The 16,156-nt window shown below is 57.8% G+C and overlaps 1 protein-coding gene across 5 annotated transcripts in view; it reads right to left on the bottom strand.

Moving 5' to 3' along the window:
* Nucleotides 1-16,156, bottom strand: part of RANBP3 (RAN binding protein 3) — a 55,023-nt gene that overhangs the window by 20,795 nt on the left and 18,072 nt on the right. For 2 of the 5 annotated variants that reach the window (XM_014584928.2, XM_006170259.3), the window contains exons 2-5: nucleotides 15,800-15,855; nucleotides 8,085-8,288; nucleotides 2,091-2,127; nucleotides 1,918-2,004 (exon numbers count right to left, since the gene is read on the bottom strand). In XM_014584928.2, the coding sequence (XP_014440414.1) occupies nucleotides 1,918-2,004; nucleotides 2,091-2,127; nucleotides 8,085-8,288; nucleotides 15,800-15,855 (384 nt within the window). Of the gene's footprint in view, nucleotides 1-93; nucleotides 166-1,917; nucleotides 2,005-2,090; nucleotides 2,128-8,084; nucleotides 8,289-15,799; nucleotides 15,856-16,156 lie in introns of all 5 variants that reach the window. The other 3 variants (XM_014584927.2, XM_014584929.2, XM_014584930.2) reach the window with 3 other exon arrangements.

The raw sequence follows: 16,156 nt of genomic DNA, 5'->3' as shown, positions 1-16,156 counted from the left end.
CCAGTGCCAGGCCTGCTGAAGGCCGGACTGTAAGGACCAAGTGCTTCCCATCCGAGGACCCCCAGGGCTGGCAGGAAGGTGGGGCGGGCTCACCTGGCTCTGAGTCAGAACTGCCCGCAGAGGCCTCGCAGAAGGCGGGTGGCATAAAGACATTGGGTTTGGATACTGTCGGCAGGAGGTGCGGGCAGGAGGGGACAAGAGGAAAACAGCGTGAGTAGGTGGGATACCCAGAGACCACCTCTTCCACCTGGGGGGTGGACGCTCAAGCCCCAGGGCAGGGGCGGGCAGGGGCGGGCAGGGGCTGGCAGGGGCCGGTGATCACGCACTCAGACTCCCCGATAGAGGGCAAACCTGAGGCTCTCACTACAGCGAGAACAGGGACTCAGGCCAACGGGACAGCTCCCGGGCAGCTCTGGCTGCTGGTGGCTGCCGCCTTGTGCTCACACTCAGCTCTCCTTGGGCCCCTGTGGGGGCAGCCCATGGAGAAGCGGGACACACAACGCTCAATGCCTGCTTGGAGGCTGCCTGACCTTGCTCCTCTGCCAGTCGGGGCTCACTGGGGGCACACTCTGTCCTCCACCTGCTCCAGCCTCCCCAGGTGCAGGCTGCCCCGGGCCTCCACAGACGAGGCAGAGCGCGGAGGTGAATGGCTAACTGGGCACAGCGAGAAGAGGCCGCGAAGCGGAATCAGAGTGCAGTGTGGAAACCGTGCTCGCCCAACAGCCGAGGAATCGGTGGCCCATTACCCCTTAAACCTGCAGACCGCACCAGGCGGCCCCTCTCTTCTGCCTGGGGCCTTTAGATGCAGAAGGTGGAGTTTGGCTGCAGGCAGCACATGGCAAGAACGAAACGGACGGCCAGGAGGCAGACCCGACTCCACAGGAACACCATCCGGAGGCGCAGAGACTCTTTGGAAAGGATGCCAGCGGTAGCCGGGGCTGCCCGCCTCATTTGGCTGGCAGACGACAGCGAACACTCGGGGTCCTGATGCAGCCGTGGAAAGGGCTGCAGCCAGGTCCCGACTGGTGTGCAGGGAACGGGTGGGAAATCGGGCGTGAGTGACCTGCTAGCCGGGGCCCCCGCAGTGAGCAGAAACCACCCGAGCGCTGGTTCCCTGGGGGCTGCCCAGTTAGGGAAGTGGAGGACCCCTCTAGGTGAATGTCTGTCTCCGAGGCAAGGCTGCAGATCGCTGGCACAGGGCCCAGGTCAGGAAGGGTGAGGGCAGCCCTGTGGTGGCCGCTCCTCTGCAACCTGCAAGGCCCCTCCATGGGGCTGGCCCAGCAGGGCACGTGCATTTCCAAGGGGCCTCTTGGTCTGCTAGCTGCCCGGTGGGCATCTAGGTGGGAGGACTAGAACAGCCACCCTGACACCTTCTGGCCATAGCAAGGCCAGCAGTCTGGGCAGGAGGAGAGGGACCCAATGGATGGCATCCCTAGCAGGCCCCTCGAAACTCACTCTGCTCCATCTATGTCATGGGGACCATGTCCTCCGCTTTCCTGGCACTAAGTTACCATGCTGCATGAGCCACTGCTTCCAGATGGGGATAACGGGGACTACATTCTGGGTGTGCACTGACCTCACAGGACAAGGTGATGGGGCGGGGCTCTGGGTTGGCCTTATAAACACCAGCGCTCTCAGGACCAGCAGATGATGTGATGGCTAGGTCGCTGGACTCCCAAGTCCCAGACCTGGCAGCTTAAAATTCACATTGGGCACACGTGCATGTGAGCGTGCCCAGATCCCGAGAGAATGAAGGAGGGACTGTGGCATGGCCATCCCCCAGGGGGTGGCTAATTGCTTTCTGTCTCTCTCTGTCTCTGTGGTGAACACACGCGCCCCTTTAAAATCTTTAAAAAAACAAAAACGAAAACACAGCAACCAACCCTCTCACCCTGCAACACAGCGGTAATGTTTTACCTGACTGTGAAGGTGGGGACTGGGTTAAAGAGGACGTCCTTTCTCGCTTGACAGGAGGGCAGTAATTTCCATCTTCTCGGTCAGAATCTGCAGGAAACGGCGAGACACAGAGGGGCGGTCAGGCAGCGCCGTGCTTACCCAGAGATGGCTAACCGTCTGAGCGGCTGCCTTACCTTCTCCACCTTCGGGGCTCGAGCCTTCAGCTGATCTCTGAAACGAGAGCACACACCAGGGTGGTAAGAACACACCAGGCGGCCTGACCCGGACAGCCCTTGGGCCTACACCGACAGACCCTGAAACTCGGGGCCGAGGGCTACCTCTCCGAGCTCGGCATCCCCGGTCTTGGCATCTCGACCTCAGCTCGACCGTCACCCCAAGAATGCCCTGTGTCTGGCTCCCAGGCCAGGCGCCACAGAATCCTAACAGCTGGGAAAGCCTTCAGGACACCAGGATCAGTTTCTGCTTCCCCACGGGTTACAGCCGACCCGCGTGCCGCCCCTAAACTCAAACACTGTGAAACTTTATCTGGCCCCGACGGACTTCGCCAAGAGCTGGCAAGCGACCGCTCCAGGACAAAGGCAGTGGGAACGCTCCGCAGTGTGTTCTCCTGCTCCATGTTGGGCTGTTACTGCCAGAACAGGGGGAGACTGAAGCTCGGGACCACAGCTGGCTGCAAAGCGCACGGCACAGGACCGCCGCCTGCTTTCCAATGCCCACGGTGGAGCAGTTAGGAGGGAAAACGAGAACCGCCCTCGCCCCTGTTCTCCAAGTCTGCCCTCTCGGGGCTGAATACCCTTCAGAACTGGGGGCTGCTCTGAGGAGGCAATCCTCCACCTCCCTGGGCTCTCAGTGACTGCGGGCCCAAGAGCCAGCTTCCTTGTTTTCCAAATGGCCCCTCAAAGGGCAGTGTAGCCAGATGAGGCCCAGCCAGCCCCCGTGAACCGTGAGGGATTAATGAGACGACATGTGTGAGACTGCTCTGTGAGCTGCAGCGCGGCCAACACAAACGCAGCACGGGCGATAAATAAAGCGAAGACTGGGAGCCAGGAGGGCCCTCCTTGGCTGGGAGTGGTGACTTTTCCCATAAAGGGCCAAGACAGCCAGCGCTTTTGGCTCTGAGGCCACAGTTGGTCTCTGTTACATACTCTTCCTCTTGTCTCTATAACCCCTTACGATGTAAACACCGTCTTAGCTTACCACCGGACAGAAGCAAGCTGTGCACAACAGGCCGAGGGCTGGTGTCCGGCAGTGAGAGCCAGGGAGGGCGAGGCCCGCCGGGCGGCACACAGCCATCCACAGCTCACGGCAATGAGGAAAGGTCCCTCTCCTGTGTGTTGGTACCCCAGGCTTGAGTCAGAAAAGCAAGTCAAGGTTCTGGGGGTTCTATCTGTGGAGGAGGCACAACTCTGACACCCGCCACATGTGGAACCCCCGGGGTGACCGGGAAGCTGAGATCACGGGCAGCCTGGCGCTGGGAAAACATCCCTCAGGACAACAGGGTTCATGGTCGCTGGCCAACTGTACAACGCCGCAGAGTCCAATCCGAGTCACACGCCCGCGCCAGGCAGGCCAGCCCCGGGGCCCGCACAGATGGGCCGGAAGGCTGCTGGCACCTCTCCACCTGCTGGCTGGCCGGCCCGGCTCACCTGGGACACACGGGGAGGATGCAGGTGTGCGCTGAGCCCAGAGCCTGGCCGTGCTGGGGACACCTAGCCCCACTGTCGTACTCACTACTGTGGCGTTCGTGCCTCACAACACAGTCACTGCCGCTCACCACGAGGTCACCCGGTCCAACGTGAGACCGCAGGGGACCGGCTAAACCCTCAGGTTGTGTGGGGAGCAGGGTGGGCGGGGAGTCTGGGATGTGACGTGAGTCCTGGGTGCAGCCCAGAGGCTAGGGACCTGGGCTAGGACTCTGGGAGGGGGTTAAGGAGAGGGTGCCACAGCCAGGACTCAGGCTGACAGAGGCACTCTTGCAGGGCTTTGATTCCACAGTGGCCAGTGCCTGGGGTCGCAGTGTCACCACTCGGCTTGCACTTAGCAAAGAGGAGAAAAACATGCAAGGGCAGCACTAGCTGCCCGAGCTGCTGAAGCCCTGGCCCACCCAGCAGAGGCCCAGGCCCAGCGCGGAGCCGCCCTCTGTTCCTCTGTGCCCAGGCCCGCCGGCCTCTACCCTCGCAGCACAGAGGAGAGGTGGCAGCCCCGTGCCCTCTGGGCAGCTCGCACTCCTAGGCCTGCAGGCAGGAGCGGGCTTCTGCATGCCCTGTGCCTGCCCCACGGGGTCTCCCACCTGCTCCTGCCTCGGGCCTAGCACTCCCACTGCCACACCCCATCCTTTGGTCTAGGCTCTTCCCCTCTCCTTCCTCTGTGTGGCCCCAGCCTTGCACAGAGGCACCCTCCAGCTGCACCACTGCGGGGCCTCTTCTGCCCTTGGAGTTCAGTGGGCATTGACTCTACCCAACCCCTGCACAGTGGCCTCTTCGGCCCCCACTGACTGGCGTCTGGGACCCAGAGGTGGCTGCACCCAGCCCAGGCCCTTCCGTCTAAGGAGGTCCTTCTGCTCAGTCGCCCAGTGTCGTCACTCCTGTACTTCACCTCCGCGCTCTCGTCCTGACCTGTGGCCTGTGCCAGACGGCGAGTCCCAGGCCAACAGCCCCGCCGCTGCTCGCTCCTCACCTCCCCCTGCTCGGCTCCTGCACCAACAGCTGCCCCCGCCGCGGTCCGCCCAGCTATGCTGTGGACTCGCTGGGGTGTCCCGTGTGGTGAGGCGCACACTCCGAGTGGCCGTCTTCTAAACCAACTGAGCCGAGCTCTGCGGCTCCACGTCTGTCTCCTGTACCACACAGCCTGGACACCCAGCACCCGTGACACCACGCACCAGACGCCTGGCGAGCCTTGGCCATGTTCTGAGAGGTCCCTCTGTGGCCCTGGGAAAGGGTGCCTGGCCGGGCGAGACTCAGATGCCCCTTGACCCCCGACCTCAGGAGATCCTTGCTCTTTCCTAAGGACCTGCCCACAGGACAGTGACGGAGGTCCGGTCCCACGAAGGCTGGGAGGACAACACAGAAAGAGGCTCCCTGCCCCCGGGACCCTTCCAGGCGTTGCTAGAACCCCCAAAGGCCTGCGCCGGCCAACCGTGACGCACCAAGGAACCTGATCGAGGGCTCGTGAGAGGCTGCCCGGCCTGGCCCCGAGGACAGATGCCAGGCCAGGCGGCCCTGGGAAGGGGCTGGGCTGCAGGCCACATCTCAGACAGCAGTCAGGAGGGGCCAACGGCGCTGTCTGCCTGACTAACAGGAAGACGGCGGCCACCAGAGGCTAGATGGAATCTGTGTGGGTGACCAGCTGGAGAGCCCGGCTCCTGGCGGCCGCAGAGTGGACGGGGAGTAAACGACGGGCCAGGTCAGTGCTGCGTATTCCGGGGCCGAGGAAGCCGGCTCAGCTCCAGGGGCAGACCCTGAGCAACCCAAGGCCGAACCTCCTCACACTCGCTGGGTCTAACCAGCACCGGGGAACTCGGCAGGGCCTGGCCCGCGGCTTTGCTGCAGTCCGATCCGCGGGGCTCAGGGAAAGCGAGGAGCTGATCAGACAGGACTGAATCCAGGTGTGGCCGGGCTTCTCGCTGTCCGCGGGGGACCTGGAAGTGACACGGGGACTGCTTCCTGCTGCCGAGTCCTCCAGGACTGAGCTCTGGTGAGACGATAAGGCCTTTCCGAGCAGCAATGCGGCGAGGCGGGCGCGGTCACAGTAAGGAGCTCTCCGCCTCACACCGCCCCAGGGATCGTGGCGGACCAGACGGGCTCGGGAGGAGTGAGCCCTGCTAGGTAGTGTGGGGGCGGCTTCCTGATCTCCACGTGGCACAAAGCGAGACCCAAACTTGTCCAGAGGAGAACACCCCAAGTGAAGTGAAGGAAACCCCAGCCGTGGAGGCAGGGATCCATGGACATGCGGCCTCGCGACCTGCCAGAAAGCCTGCCTGACCTCGATCGGGCCGCCCAGCGAGCGAGCCTGTCAGTAGGAGGCCCCGGCTCCGGCTGGGTGGGGCCTTCTCTGCAGGGCCCAAGGGAGCAGGCAGGTGGCTCAGAGCTGTCACCAGGGAGTGTGTGGCTCTCCTCCAGTGACAAACGCTCCAAATGAAGAGCACGTGTGCGTGTGTGAGTCTCGTGCATGGCTTCAGCGCCACGCTGGCACGTGCCCCCACTCCTGGCTCGCGCCTACAGGGGCTTGGCAACTCGCCTCAAGGCTCCCGCCCAAGGCTTCATCTGGCATTTGCTCGTTTAGGGACAGCCTGACTGTCTCAGGTCACAGCCTGACCCCAAGCCTGTGGAACCAAGAGGTCAAGGTCCACAGACATAGGCCACCCCAGGCTGGCGATGCCGTTCCCTCAGGGCACTCTCTGCACGGGCCTCTCCTAGAAGTACGGGGTGCGGGACAGCCCACGTGCTCTTCACCAGGAGCTGCCACCCCGAGAGCTCTGGGACCCTCCTGACCGCCGGTCTCCCTCCAAAGCCCACCACCTCTTCAGCCGCAGGTCCTACATGAGCTGCTCTCTGCGAGCCTGGGCGGCAGCGAGGGTCCTAAGCCTCTGGGACAGACTCCGTGAAGGCTACCAGCTCGAGCTCGCTGGGGGCTGATGACAGAAATGAGGATCCCTTTCCTGTGCTCTCCCTGGATGGCATGAACCCTCACAACCTGTCTCAGGAGAATGTTCCAGAGCTGCTCAGCTGGGCATGGGGGCGATGACCTCCCACAGCCTGTGTGTGGGGTCACTCCCAGGACAGAAGTGCCACCAGCTGGGATGTGAAGTCTCTTTCATGAGACAGGCAGACACTGGTTCCCTTGACAGGGCCTCGCCATGCCACAATCCTCCCCCAGTTTAGCCAGGGTCACAGGCATGCCCGGCACGTCCAGGCGCACCCAGGACCCAGACTCAGGCCTGTGATGTGGCTCCGGGACGATGCAGTGCTGCTCCAGGGCCTGCCCCTCACCCTCACAGACTGGCACATGGGAAAGTCCGGGGCTTCTTTTTCCATCACACAGATTCTCCCAGAATGCCAAGACCAGATCCAACCTCAGTCTGGCTGCACAATTCTGAGTATCCTAGCATTTGGAAGGGTCTTTAATAACGGACAGAGGACTCGCTACAGTCTGGGGAAGGTCTGGGCCATGCTACCCTGGGTGATTTCCTGATATTCATGGTGGTGGATATTTTCTTGCTAGGGGTCCTCTCCCCTGGCGTGAGAGGGGTCTTCTGTCATCTGGTCTCTAGACAGTTTTCTGTCCCAAATGGAGGATATTTATCTTTCCCAACTTATTGAAACCCAAAGACATTTCTTGTTCTTGACAGTTCACAATCTTTTCCACCTACGATCTTCAAATGTCCTTTTTTTTTTTATTTTTAGTAGGGGTTTTTGCCTTAGGGCACGTGTGCTCAGAGAGAGACAGACAGTGAGAGGGAAAGTAAGAAATCACACCCCGGGGGGATGGCCATGCTGCAATTCCTTCTCCTCCTGGGATCCTGGGCACATGAGCCCCGCGTGAGTTTTAAGCCACTGGGTCTGGGACTCAAACCACGGTCAGCCAAGTGGGAGTCCAGCAACATAACTGCTACCTCATCTGCTGGCCCCTAAAGCCTTCTTAATACAAAGATAGAGGGCTCAAGGGCTCCCTCTGCAGTCAGAGGAAGAGTCTTTCCTTCCTCTGGCTTTGACTGAAGGCAATCAGCTCATGGCCTAACCGCGGCCCAAACATCGTCAGTCCTGTAAAGTGATCTCTTCTACATCAAGGGATGCCTGGGCTTCTGGGGTTTCTAAGACACTGAACTCGAATGCCCAAATTCGGGGAAGGAGAAAGAAAAGCGGGAAGAGGGAGAGGTGTCAAATTCTGCCTGGAAGGCTCTCCCCCACCGCTTCCTCTCCTGACCGCTCCTGTGTGTTTGCTGCGGTGTACCCTCCCTGGTGAGGAAAATCTACACGTACAAGGGGGTGAGCACTCCTGCCTCTCAGTAGCAGGAATTACGGGGAGCTGAAGAAGTCCTTTCACCGCTGAGGGCATCATCAGCCGTTTGTGACGGCCCAGGCCCTGGCTCTCAGGGTCCCCAGGGGAAAGTGGACAGTCTGGGTTGGGACCCTGGGCAGTGGGCGGCAGCCGGGTGGATGCAGACTTACCCCTGCCAGTTCTCGTGGAAAAGGAGGAGGCTGGGCTTCAGGAGTGGGAGGTGGAGGAGCGCTGGCTGAGGTGCTAGCGGGGGCGGGAGGCTCTAGGGCCTGCTCGCCAGCTGACTCGGGCTGACCTGTGCCACGCTGGGGGGCCTCCGCCTCCCCTAGAGGCTCCTCTCCCGAATCCGACAAGTCTTTTTGCTCTGCAGAGGACTGGGAGCGAAAAAGACAATTTTCCTTCAATGTCGACAGCGGCCGCACCATCGGGCAGGGGCAGGTGGGGCAGGGGCAGGGAGCTGGAGGCAGGCCTGGGTGATTGCGCTGCGTGTCACAAAATGGCCCTCCAACGAGGGGAGACCAGGGCGCACCTGGAGCTGCCCAGCTTTGCGAGGCACTGGAGGGGTGTGGGAAGTCTGGGCCCTCATCTTCAGAACTCTGAGGTGGCCTGGATTGGAGCGACTCTGCTTATGGGTCTCGAGGGAGGGGAGCCTTGCTGGGCAGGGAGCAGGGACGATGATGCTAACCGCCTCTTTACCCTCCTAGAGCCTGGTAACTTTCCCCTCAAACACACTAACGGGGCGTGGGCCGGCGCCGCTTCTGTGCCCAGTACGCGCCCCCGTGATCTGAAACGGGGAGTCCTGGGCCCAGCTCCACCTACTGCTCTTCCATGTCTTCTGGCCTGCCCTGCTTACGCTGAGCTGCAGATTCTCTCCTTGGTGAGTGCCAGTGTGGGGGACAGGGACACCCAGGACTGTCACCCTATCACGGGGCAGGCAGGTGGCACGGCCCAGGTCTGTTCCAAGCTCACCCCACACACCCTGAGCCAGGGCTTCTTTGGAGACCAGCCACAGTAAGAGCGAGCTGGAAGAAAGAAAAGCTGGCTCTGAAAGTCTTCATCCCCAGCGCACAAGACCTGGCCTCCTTTACGGCATTCTTGGGGTCCCAGCTCTGGGGCCGTGACTCCAGGACTTGTTTCTTCTACCCCTGGGGTCTGTCCCCAACCCTCCCACCGGGCACTGTCCAGCCACATGGCACTGACTCGCCCGGTGCCCTAGAGGACTCGAGGGCTACCCCATGCCTGGCAGACCCAGCTGCGGGTCTTCTTGGTGAGAACTCCCGGGCTCTCTGGAAGGGTGTGGGTGCTCTTCCTAACAGCTGCTCCTGCAGGACAAGGGGCATGACGCCAGGGGGTCAGAGGGCTTCCACAGGCTTGTAGGGAAGCAGAAGCTAACACTCAAGTGACTGAAATGTCAAAGGGATGCCAGCAACTCTTGCCAAGCTCTCCAGGGGCGTGGGGCGCTATGGCCAGGCCAGCCACCCATGTCCGCTGCCACTTTATGGCTGGAGGTCTAACACCTCGCCGGAGAAGCCAGGCCCAGAGCTCCGCGGGAGACGGCCTCGCTCTAACTGGAACCACCCGGCTTCTCTTAACCCTTTTTTTAATGCCGATGCTCAAACACCCTCTAGCGGGCTGGAAATGCAAGCCAGAACAGGAGGGCACGGAGAAACTCGTTCACGGAGACGAGGACCAGGGAAGCGAAGACGACTTCTTCACCGTGGGTTACGACCGGTGATCCTTACGAGGCCGAGGAACGTGCCACCGCCCCCTCACTCTGACTTAGACATCTCCGGGAGCAATTCTGAAATGGCAGTCCAGCATTTCCGCTTGGGCCCTAGTGCTTCTCCGGGGCCCGAGAAGCCCGAAGAACGGAGACAGGGCCTGCGGTTTAACCAGGTCTTCGACACGGAGGGTGAGAGCAGCCAGCCAGGCCTCCCCAGCCTCTGGCACCATCCTGAAATACACAGGCTGACAGGGACAGGGTGAGCGCAGACCACGACAGCTGGCCACGGAGTGCGGCCTGCGCTCACTGGACGGCACCTCTGGCTGCCTCCGGTCCTCTTACCGAACCCACGTTCCTCTGCCAGAGTAACCAAAGCCTCCCCACTGCGGTAACCCACGCTCCCGAGAGCGCGAGTCATTATAAATGAAAGAGCCCACGCACGGACTTTAGAACTCTCTTCACATGAAAGAGAACTCTGCCTCCATTCCAGGCCGTCAAGAATAAAAGGAGGTTTCATTTTTGTCCCCGAAATGCGCATACAGGCGAACACCAGCACTTCGCCAACAGAGCCGTCCCAGGAAGCACGGGCTGGGGACGGAAGGAAGCCGAGGACTCGTCCCGGTGTCCGGACTGCAGGCAGGGAAGACCCCAGCCCTTTCCCTAACGTGGGCGAAGGGGTGCCACGCACAGGTCACCTACTGCAGCCAATCCACAGTCGGTGGCAGTCGGCCGGCAGCCACACAAGAATAAGACAGCCCTAAGCTGGCAGCTTAATTTCTTTTCAACCCCAAATCCCTTATCTCAATCACTCCACAGTGACCCCGCATGTGGAGCCTGGCCTCCGAAAGGTGGAGGCCACCCATCGGGCAGGGTGGCAATGTCTGCTTACTGCCAGCTTCACTGAACTGGCCTCTCAGCCGACAGCAAGAGCCTTGATCTGTGAGGGTCCAGAAAGAGTTCAAGTAAAACGCTGTGAGAAACAGCTAGGGGACAATTAAAATATGGACTACAGGGCCAGCAGGTGGCATGTGTGGGGGTGCTAGGTCCCACATGGCCTACTTCGCGGTTCAAATCCTGGACCCAGTGGTTTGAAAATGTCTCTGGGCGCCTGTGCGTGCCCAAAATCCCAAGAGGAGAACAGAGGACAAGGGATTGCAACGTGGCTATTCCTCCTGGGAGGTGATTTCTTACTTTTGGTCTCTTTCTCCAGCAAGCGTGTGCGCCTCGAACGTGTGGACAAACCAAACAGACTGCATCATACTGGCGGGAATCACTTAGTTACAGCCAGTCTCCTAGGAGTGCCAGGCATGAGAGGCCATGGAGGACAGCGGCCTACTCCTGGGAGCCGCCTGTGAGATGTGACAGGACCTTGAACAACACGGGTTGAAGTGCACAGGCCCACTCGCACCGACTTTCTTCAATGTATACTGTGAATGGATCCGCTCTTATGACCTTATAACATTCTTCCCTCTAGCTTACTTTACTGTAAGTGGGTAAGGTGCTAGACTCGCACATGGCCGACTGCAGTTCAAGTCCCAGGCCGGGAGTCTTGAAACTCGCATTGTGCATGTGTGCCTGAAGTCCTGAGAACACAGTGAAGGAGGGAACCAGCAGTTGGCATAATGGCTATGTCGTTGGACTCCCACGTAGTCGACTGTGGTTCGTGTCCCGGACCCGGTGGCTTAAAACTCACGCCGGGCACGTGTGCGTATGTGCCCAAGATCCCGAGAGGAGAATGGAGGAGAAGGGATTGCGGCGTGACCACCCCCCCCCGGGGGGGATTTCTCGCTCTCTGTCTCTCTGTCTGTCTGGCGAGTGCATGCACCCTATAGCGAAAATCTCTCCAAAAAAAAAAAAAAAAGACAGTGAAGGAGAAGGGATTGTGGAGTGGCCAACCCCCTCTCCCCCAGAGCAATTCCTCATTTTCTCTCTTTCCAGGGAGTACATGCACCCTATAGCAAAAATCTCTCTTAAAAAAAAAAAAAAGAATACTGTATATAACACACATAACATACAAAATGTCTTAATTCAGTTTATGTTGTTGGTAAGGTTTTTTTTTTGTTGTTTGTTTTTGCCAAAACAGGCTATTAAAAGCTACGTTTTGACCGAATCCAAGTTGTATGTGAATTTTTTGATTGTGTGGGGTGAGAGGGGGAGGTCAGCGCCTCAATCCCTGCATTATTCAAGGGTCGCTTGTATTTAGGGGAGATAGGTCACGTGGGCACAATTTATGGTCAACTGTCAGCATTTAAGACAGTTATGTTAACCCTGAAGCAAGGCGAAGATACCCAAATGTCTACAGTGCCCTTCTTTTCTTTTCCAAAAATTCAAAACATTAAAAAGAGAGAGAGAGAGATTAAAAATATCAAAATGAAATGCTGAGGCTGTGGCAAGGTGGTCAAAGTGGCTGCACCCCCCATGGCGGCCTACATGGCTGAGTCCCTGAACTCTGGCTTGAAAGACACAGTGAGTGCGTGTGCCCAAGACCCACAGAGGAGGGGACGGAAGAAGAAGGGGCTGTAAAGTGAGCGGGCCCACGACGGTTGCTTTTCCACTCTCCCCTCTCAGTGAGCACATGTACCCTTTAGCAAAGTTAAAAAAAAAAAAAAAAAAAAAGCTGAGGCAAAAAGAGAAGGAAAGCCTGCTCAGGAAAACAAAATCAAAAACCAAGCGGCCCAAATAGTTCTTCCCCACCTGGCTTCTGTAGTGACAGGGATGGGCTGAAAGCTCTGGAAGAGGACAGAACTGCAAAGCCCTCCAGTGCTCCTCGTGGGCAGAACTAGGCTGGCTGCCCCCTGCAGGTCTGCCTCCCGTCTCCCTTGGGTGAGGAAGCTCGAGAGAAACGAGCTGGACGCCTGCCCCGCGTTCACTCTCCATGTCACTCTTGAGCCATCGGAAACACGGAGCAAGATGCCAGAGATGCCGCCGGCCGCCTGGCAGCTGAGAAAACGGCCCTCACGCCTCCTCCATTACCCTTCAATGCACGGATGTTTTCCTGTGCCCTTTCCTGATCTTGCGACAGAAGTGTGACAGGGGAGCAGAGCTCTGGGCACTGGAGAGCAGCTATTTTTAGAAGCCATTTAGGGCTGGCTCCGAGTCAATGTTTTGCTAAGAACTACACTTGTGCATCTTTTAAATGACCTGAAAGCTTTCCTACTCTGCCTTCCGGTTCAGGTTCAAGTTCAACTCCATCCCATTACATAATGTGCACAGACCTCCTGAAGGTCGCACGTGTAAATCAGCTTTCAAATCACACAGCAACAGAACCACCTTGCCTGTAAAAATAACTAGCCCCAACCCTAACCCGATAGGAGCTAGTGATTTTAAACTCATTTAATGTTTATCTGAGCAAATAATACATTTCAGTATTTCCATCTCGCTAGTTGTCCTAAAGCCTTTGGGTTAAAGAATTATTATTGTCAATAAAAATGCAGAAAAAGGAATTATTAATCCCCTCCCCTTTTTAAGGTTTTGCTATAGGGTACATGAATTAGAGAGAGAGAGAGAGAGAGAAGAGAGAGGAGGTGAGAAATCAGTCCCTGGGAGGGATGACCATGCCACAGCCCCTTCATCTTGGGACTCTGGGCATGCAGGCACGTGCACCTTGAGTGCTTACGTCACTGGACCCAGTCTTGAACTGCTCAGTTGGCCATGTGGGACCTATCTGCATTAACCACCATGCCACCCGCTAATTCTTAGTATTCTTAAAAAATTATTTTATTTCGGGGACCAGCAGGTGGTGTGGTGGTTAAGGCGCTGGACACTCCCACATGGCTGACCACGGTTCGAGTCCTGGATGTGGTGGCTTGCTTTCTCACTTTCTCTCTTTCTCTGGTCAAATTAAAATAAAATGAATGAATGAATAAAAGTAAATAAGTAATTCTTTTTTTTGAGAGGTTTTTGCTATAGGGCACATGTGCGCACGGGAAAGACAGACAGAGAGACAGAAAGCAAGAAATCACCCCCCAGGGGGGATGGTCACGCCACAATCCCTTCTCCTCCATTCTCCTCTCAGGATCTTGGGCACGCATGCACACGCACCCAGTGTGAGTTTAAGCCACTAGGTCTGGGACTTGAACTGCAGTCGACTACATGGGAGTCCAGTGACATAGCCATTATGCTAACTGCTGGTCCCAATAAATAATTCTTTAAAAAATTATTTTATTTCACTTTATTTAATTTGACCAGAGAGGGGCAGAGAGAGAACCTGAGACCATGTGAAAGTCCAGCATCCTTAACCACTATGCCACCTGCCAACCCCAAATTCTTACCATTTTTTAAAGTTTATTTCTTCCACAGCAGACAGAGAGACAGAGAAGGAGACAGACCTCAGCAGGGTTTTCAGGCCATAACCCCCCAGTGTCAGCCGGCCTGGATCACGAGCATCCGTGCCTGTGCCCCAGGGGGTCAGGGAGCTCCTGGGGTCCCAGGACACAAACCCCAGACCCTGCTCATGTGGGTCCATTGTGCTACCCTGTGCCACACCTGGTCCTTCTATTATTAGTTTGAAGTCAGGGCCAGCATACTTCTTCCTGCTGTCAAATACGACCGCAGGTCAGATGGTCTTGATCCAAACCCTGCCGAGGGGGCAGCCATGGCCGACTGTACAGGCGTGGGTAGGTTCCAATAACATTGTGTTGACAAAAACAGGCGGGGCGAAGGGAGGCTTGTTCTAAACTAAAACTGTTTCCAAAGATGATCGTCATAAAATTTAAAATTCAATCCTAGAAAATTCCAATTTTACTGAACACCAGAGAGCAATGATCTTAACATTTCAAACAGAAATCTAACGGTCCTGACTCCTGAGATGGTAACATCTTGTTTCTAAAAATGAAGAGCCCCTTCATAGCGACTCAATCTCCAAAGAAAAAATATGAAAAGATGCATGGGCGGAGACGACAGAGCACCTCAAAAACACCACCTGGATGACCCCCCAAAGTAGAAACAGAAAACTTCCAGTTTTCTCCACTCTTTGTTCAGCAGCAGAATTAACAACGAGAAAGCTTCACTTAAGAACGAGTGAAGAGTGAAAAGTTCTAAGCCGAGTAATAAGACCAGGCTAGCACAACGTTCCCGTGTGGGGGCGCAGGGGAGGACTTCGGGGCAGCCGCTTCGCTCTCTCTCTCTCTCTCTCTCTCTCACACACACACACACACACACACTTTTTCCCTAGAGCATTTCAACTCCGCCTAGGAAGCCTGGACCACACCAGCAGCTCTGGCTCCCCTTCTTAGAAAGACAGACTGACCAGGGACAGGATCCAAACGCAGTAGCCGGGCTGCCCTGAGTCCCAGGTGGCCAGCCGGCAGCTCCCGGCGTGGGAACCGGGGCCCCAGTCAACCATCAGCAACAGGAGGCGAAGGGGCTGCAACACAGAAGGCGCAGCTGTCAACTGGCAGCTGCTGCCACAGGGCACCAGGGGTGGACCGTCCAGCTGGGGGATCAACGGAGGGGACCCTCGTCCAGCTGGGAATCACTGCCACACGGCATGCGCTTCCTTCTGACTGCCACACCCACCTGTGAGCTGATGGCTTCCGGATAAAGCCACGTCTACTGTGGCTGTCGCATCCCGGCACCCTCAGCCACCCCAGCCTGACCTCGGACAGGCTGCTGGTGCAGCGCCATCCATCAGGCCGGGGTTTCCCAACGACAGTGCAACCCAGAAACCGAAGCAGGCAAAGCAGCTCCACAAAGGGGAACGTAAATACCCACGCCAGAAAACTCACAGCTGTTCTGAGCGCATTACGCCATGTTGGCTAGGGCCCCCCAAACTTTACAGTCCTGTTCTCTCCCTTAACCATCGCAGTTCCCTCTGTCCCCCCTTCTCTCTCTCCTCCCCCTCCTCCCTCCCTCGCTTCCGTCCTCCCTTTCTCTCCTGCCGTGTCCCTCTGCCGCTAGCTGTCCTCATGTGCAATGGTGCGGCTGGGATGAACCATCAGGATCTGGGAGGACGCGTCCTATCGCTGTTTCACAAAGCCGGTCCTCCGCCGCCCCTTCCACGACAGACATGGTGACCTAAGCCCCTGGGCTTCCTCCCCACTCCACGTGAGGCCAAGGCCCCTAGGTCTCCCCATCCGTGGGCAGAACGGCACCTGGAGGACAGGCTGGGAGAGAAGCCCAAGAGCGAGGACGTGAAGGGAGAACGCACCGGCCCCTCCTTACCTTCTGTCCTTTATCCTTCTGAAACACAAAGACGGGCGGAGCAATGGCAGGCTTTTCTGCAAAGAGAAAAATCGGTTTTTTTCCCCCCAACACTGTATTCATACAGTAACAAAGCTACATGCGTTTGTAATAAGCTGGGGAAGAAACATCATACATACACAAAGCGAGTAACTCCAGAGAACAACGGCTCGCTTAGGACAGCGGCTTGACAGGCCCCGCCGGCGCAGGCGCTCGGTGTGAACCAACAGCACTGGGGCAGCGCGCCCCCTCTCTAAGCCCACTACGGTAAGGGCTGCCGGGACTCGCACAGCAGCCACGGAAATGACGGGTGGGTGTGTGTGTGGGTGTGGTTGTGTG

This window comes from Tupaia chinensis, unplaced genomic scaffold (assembly GCF_000334495.1).
Source record: "Tupaia chinensis unplaced genomic scaffold, TupChi_1.0 Scaffold148210_1, whole genome shotgun sequence".
Classification (NCBI taxonomy): domain Eukaryota; kingdom Metazoa; phylum Chordata; class Mammalia; order Scandentia; family Tupaiidae; genus Tupaia; species Tupaia belangeri.
This window is presented reverse-complemented; position numbering and strand designations above follow the sequence as displayed.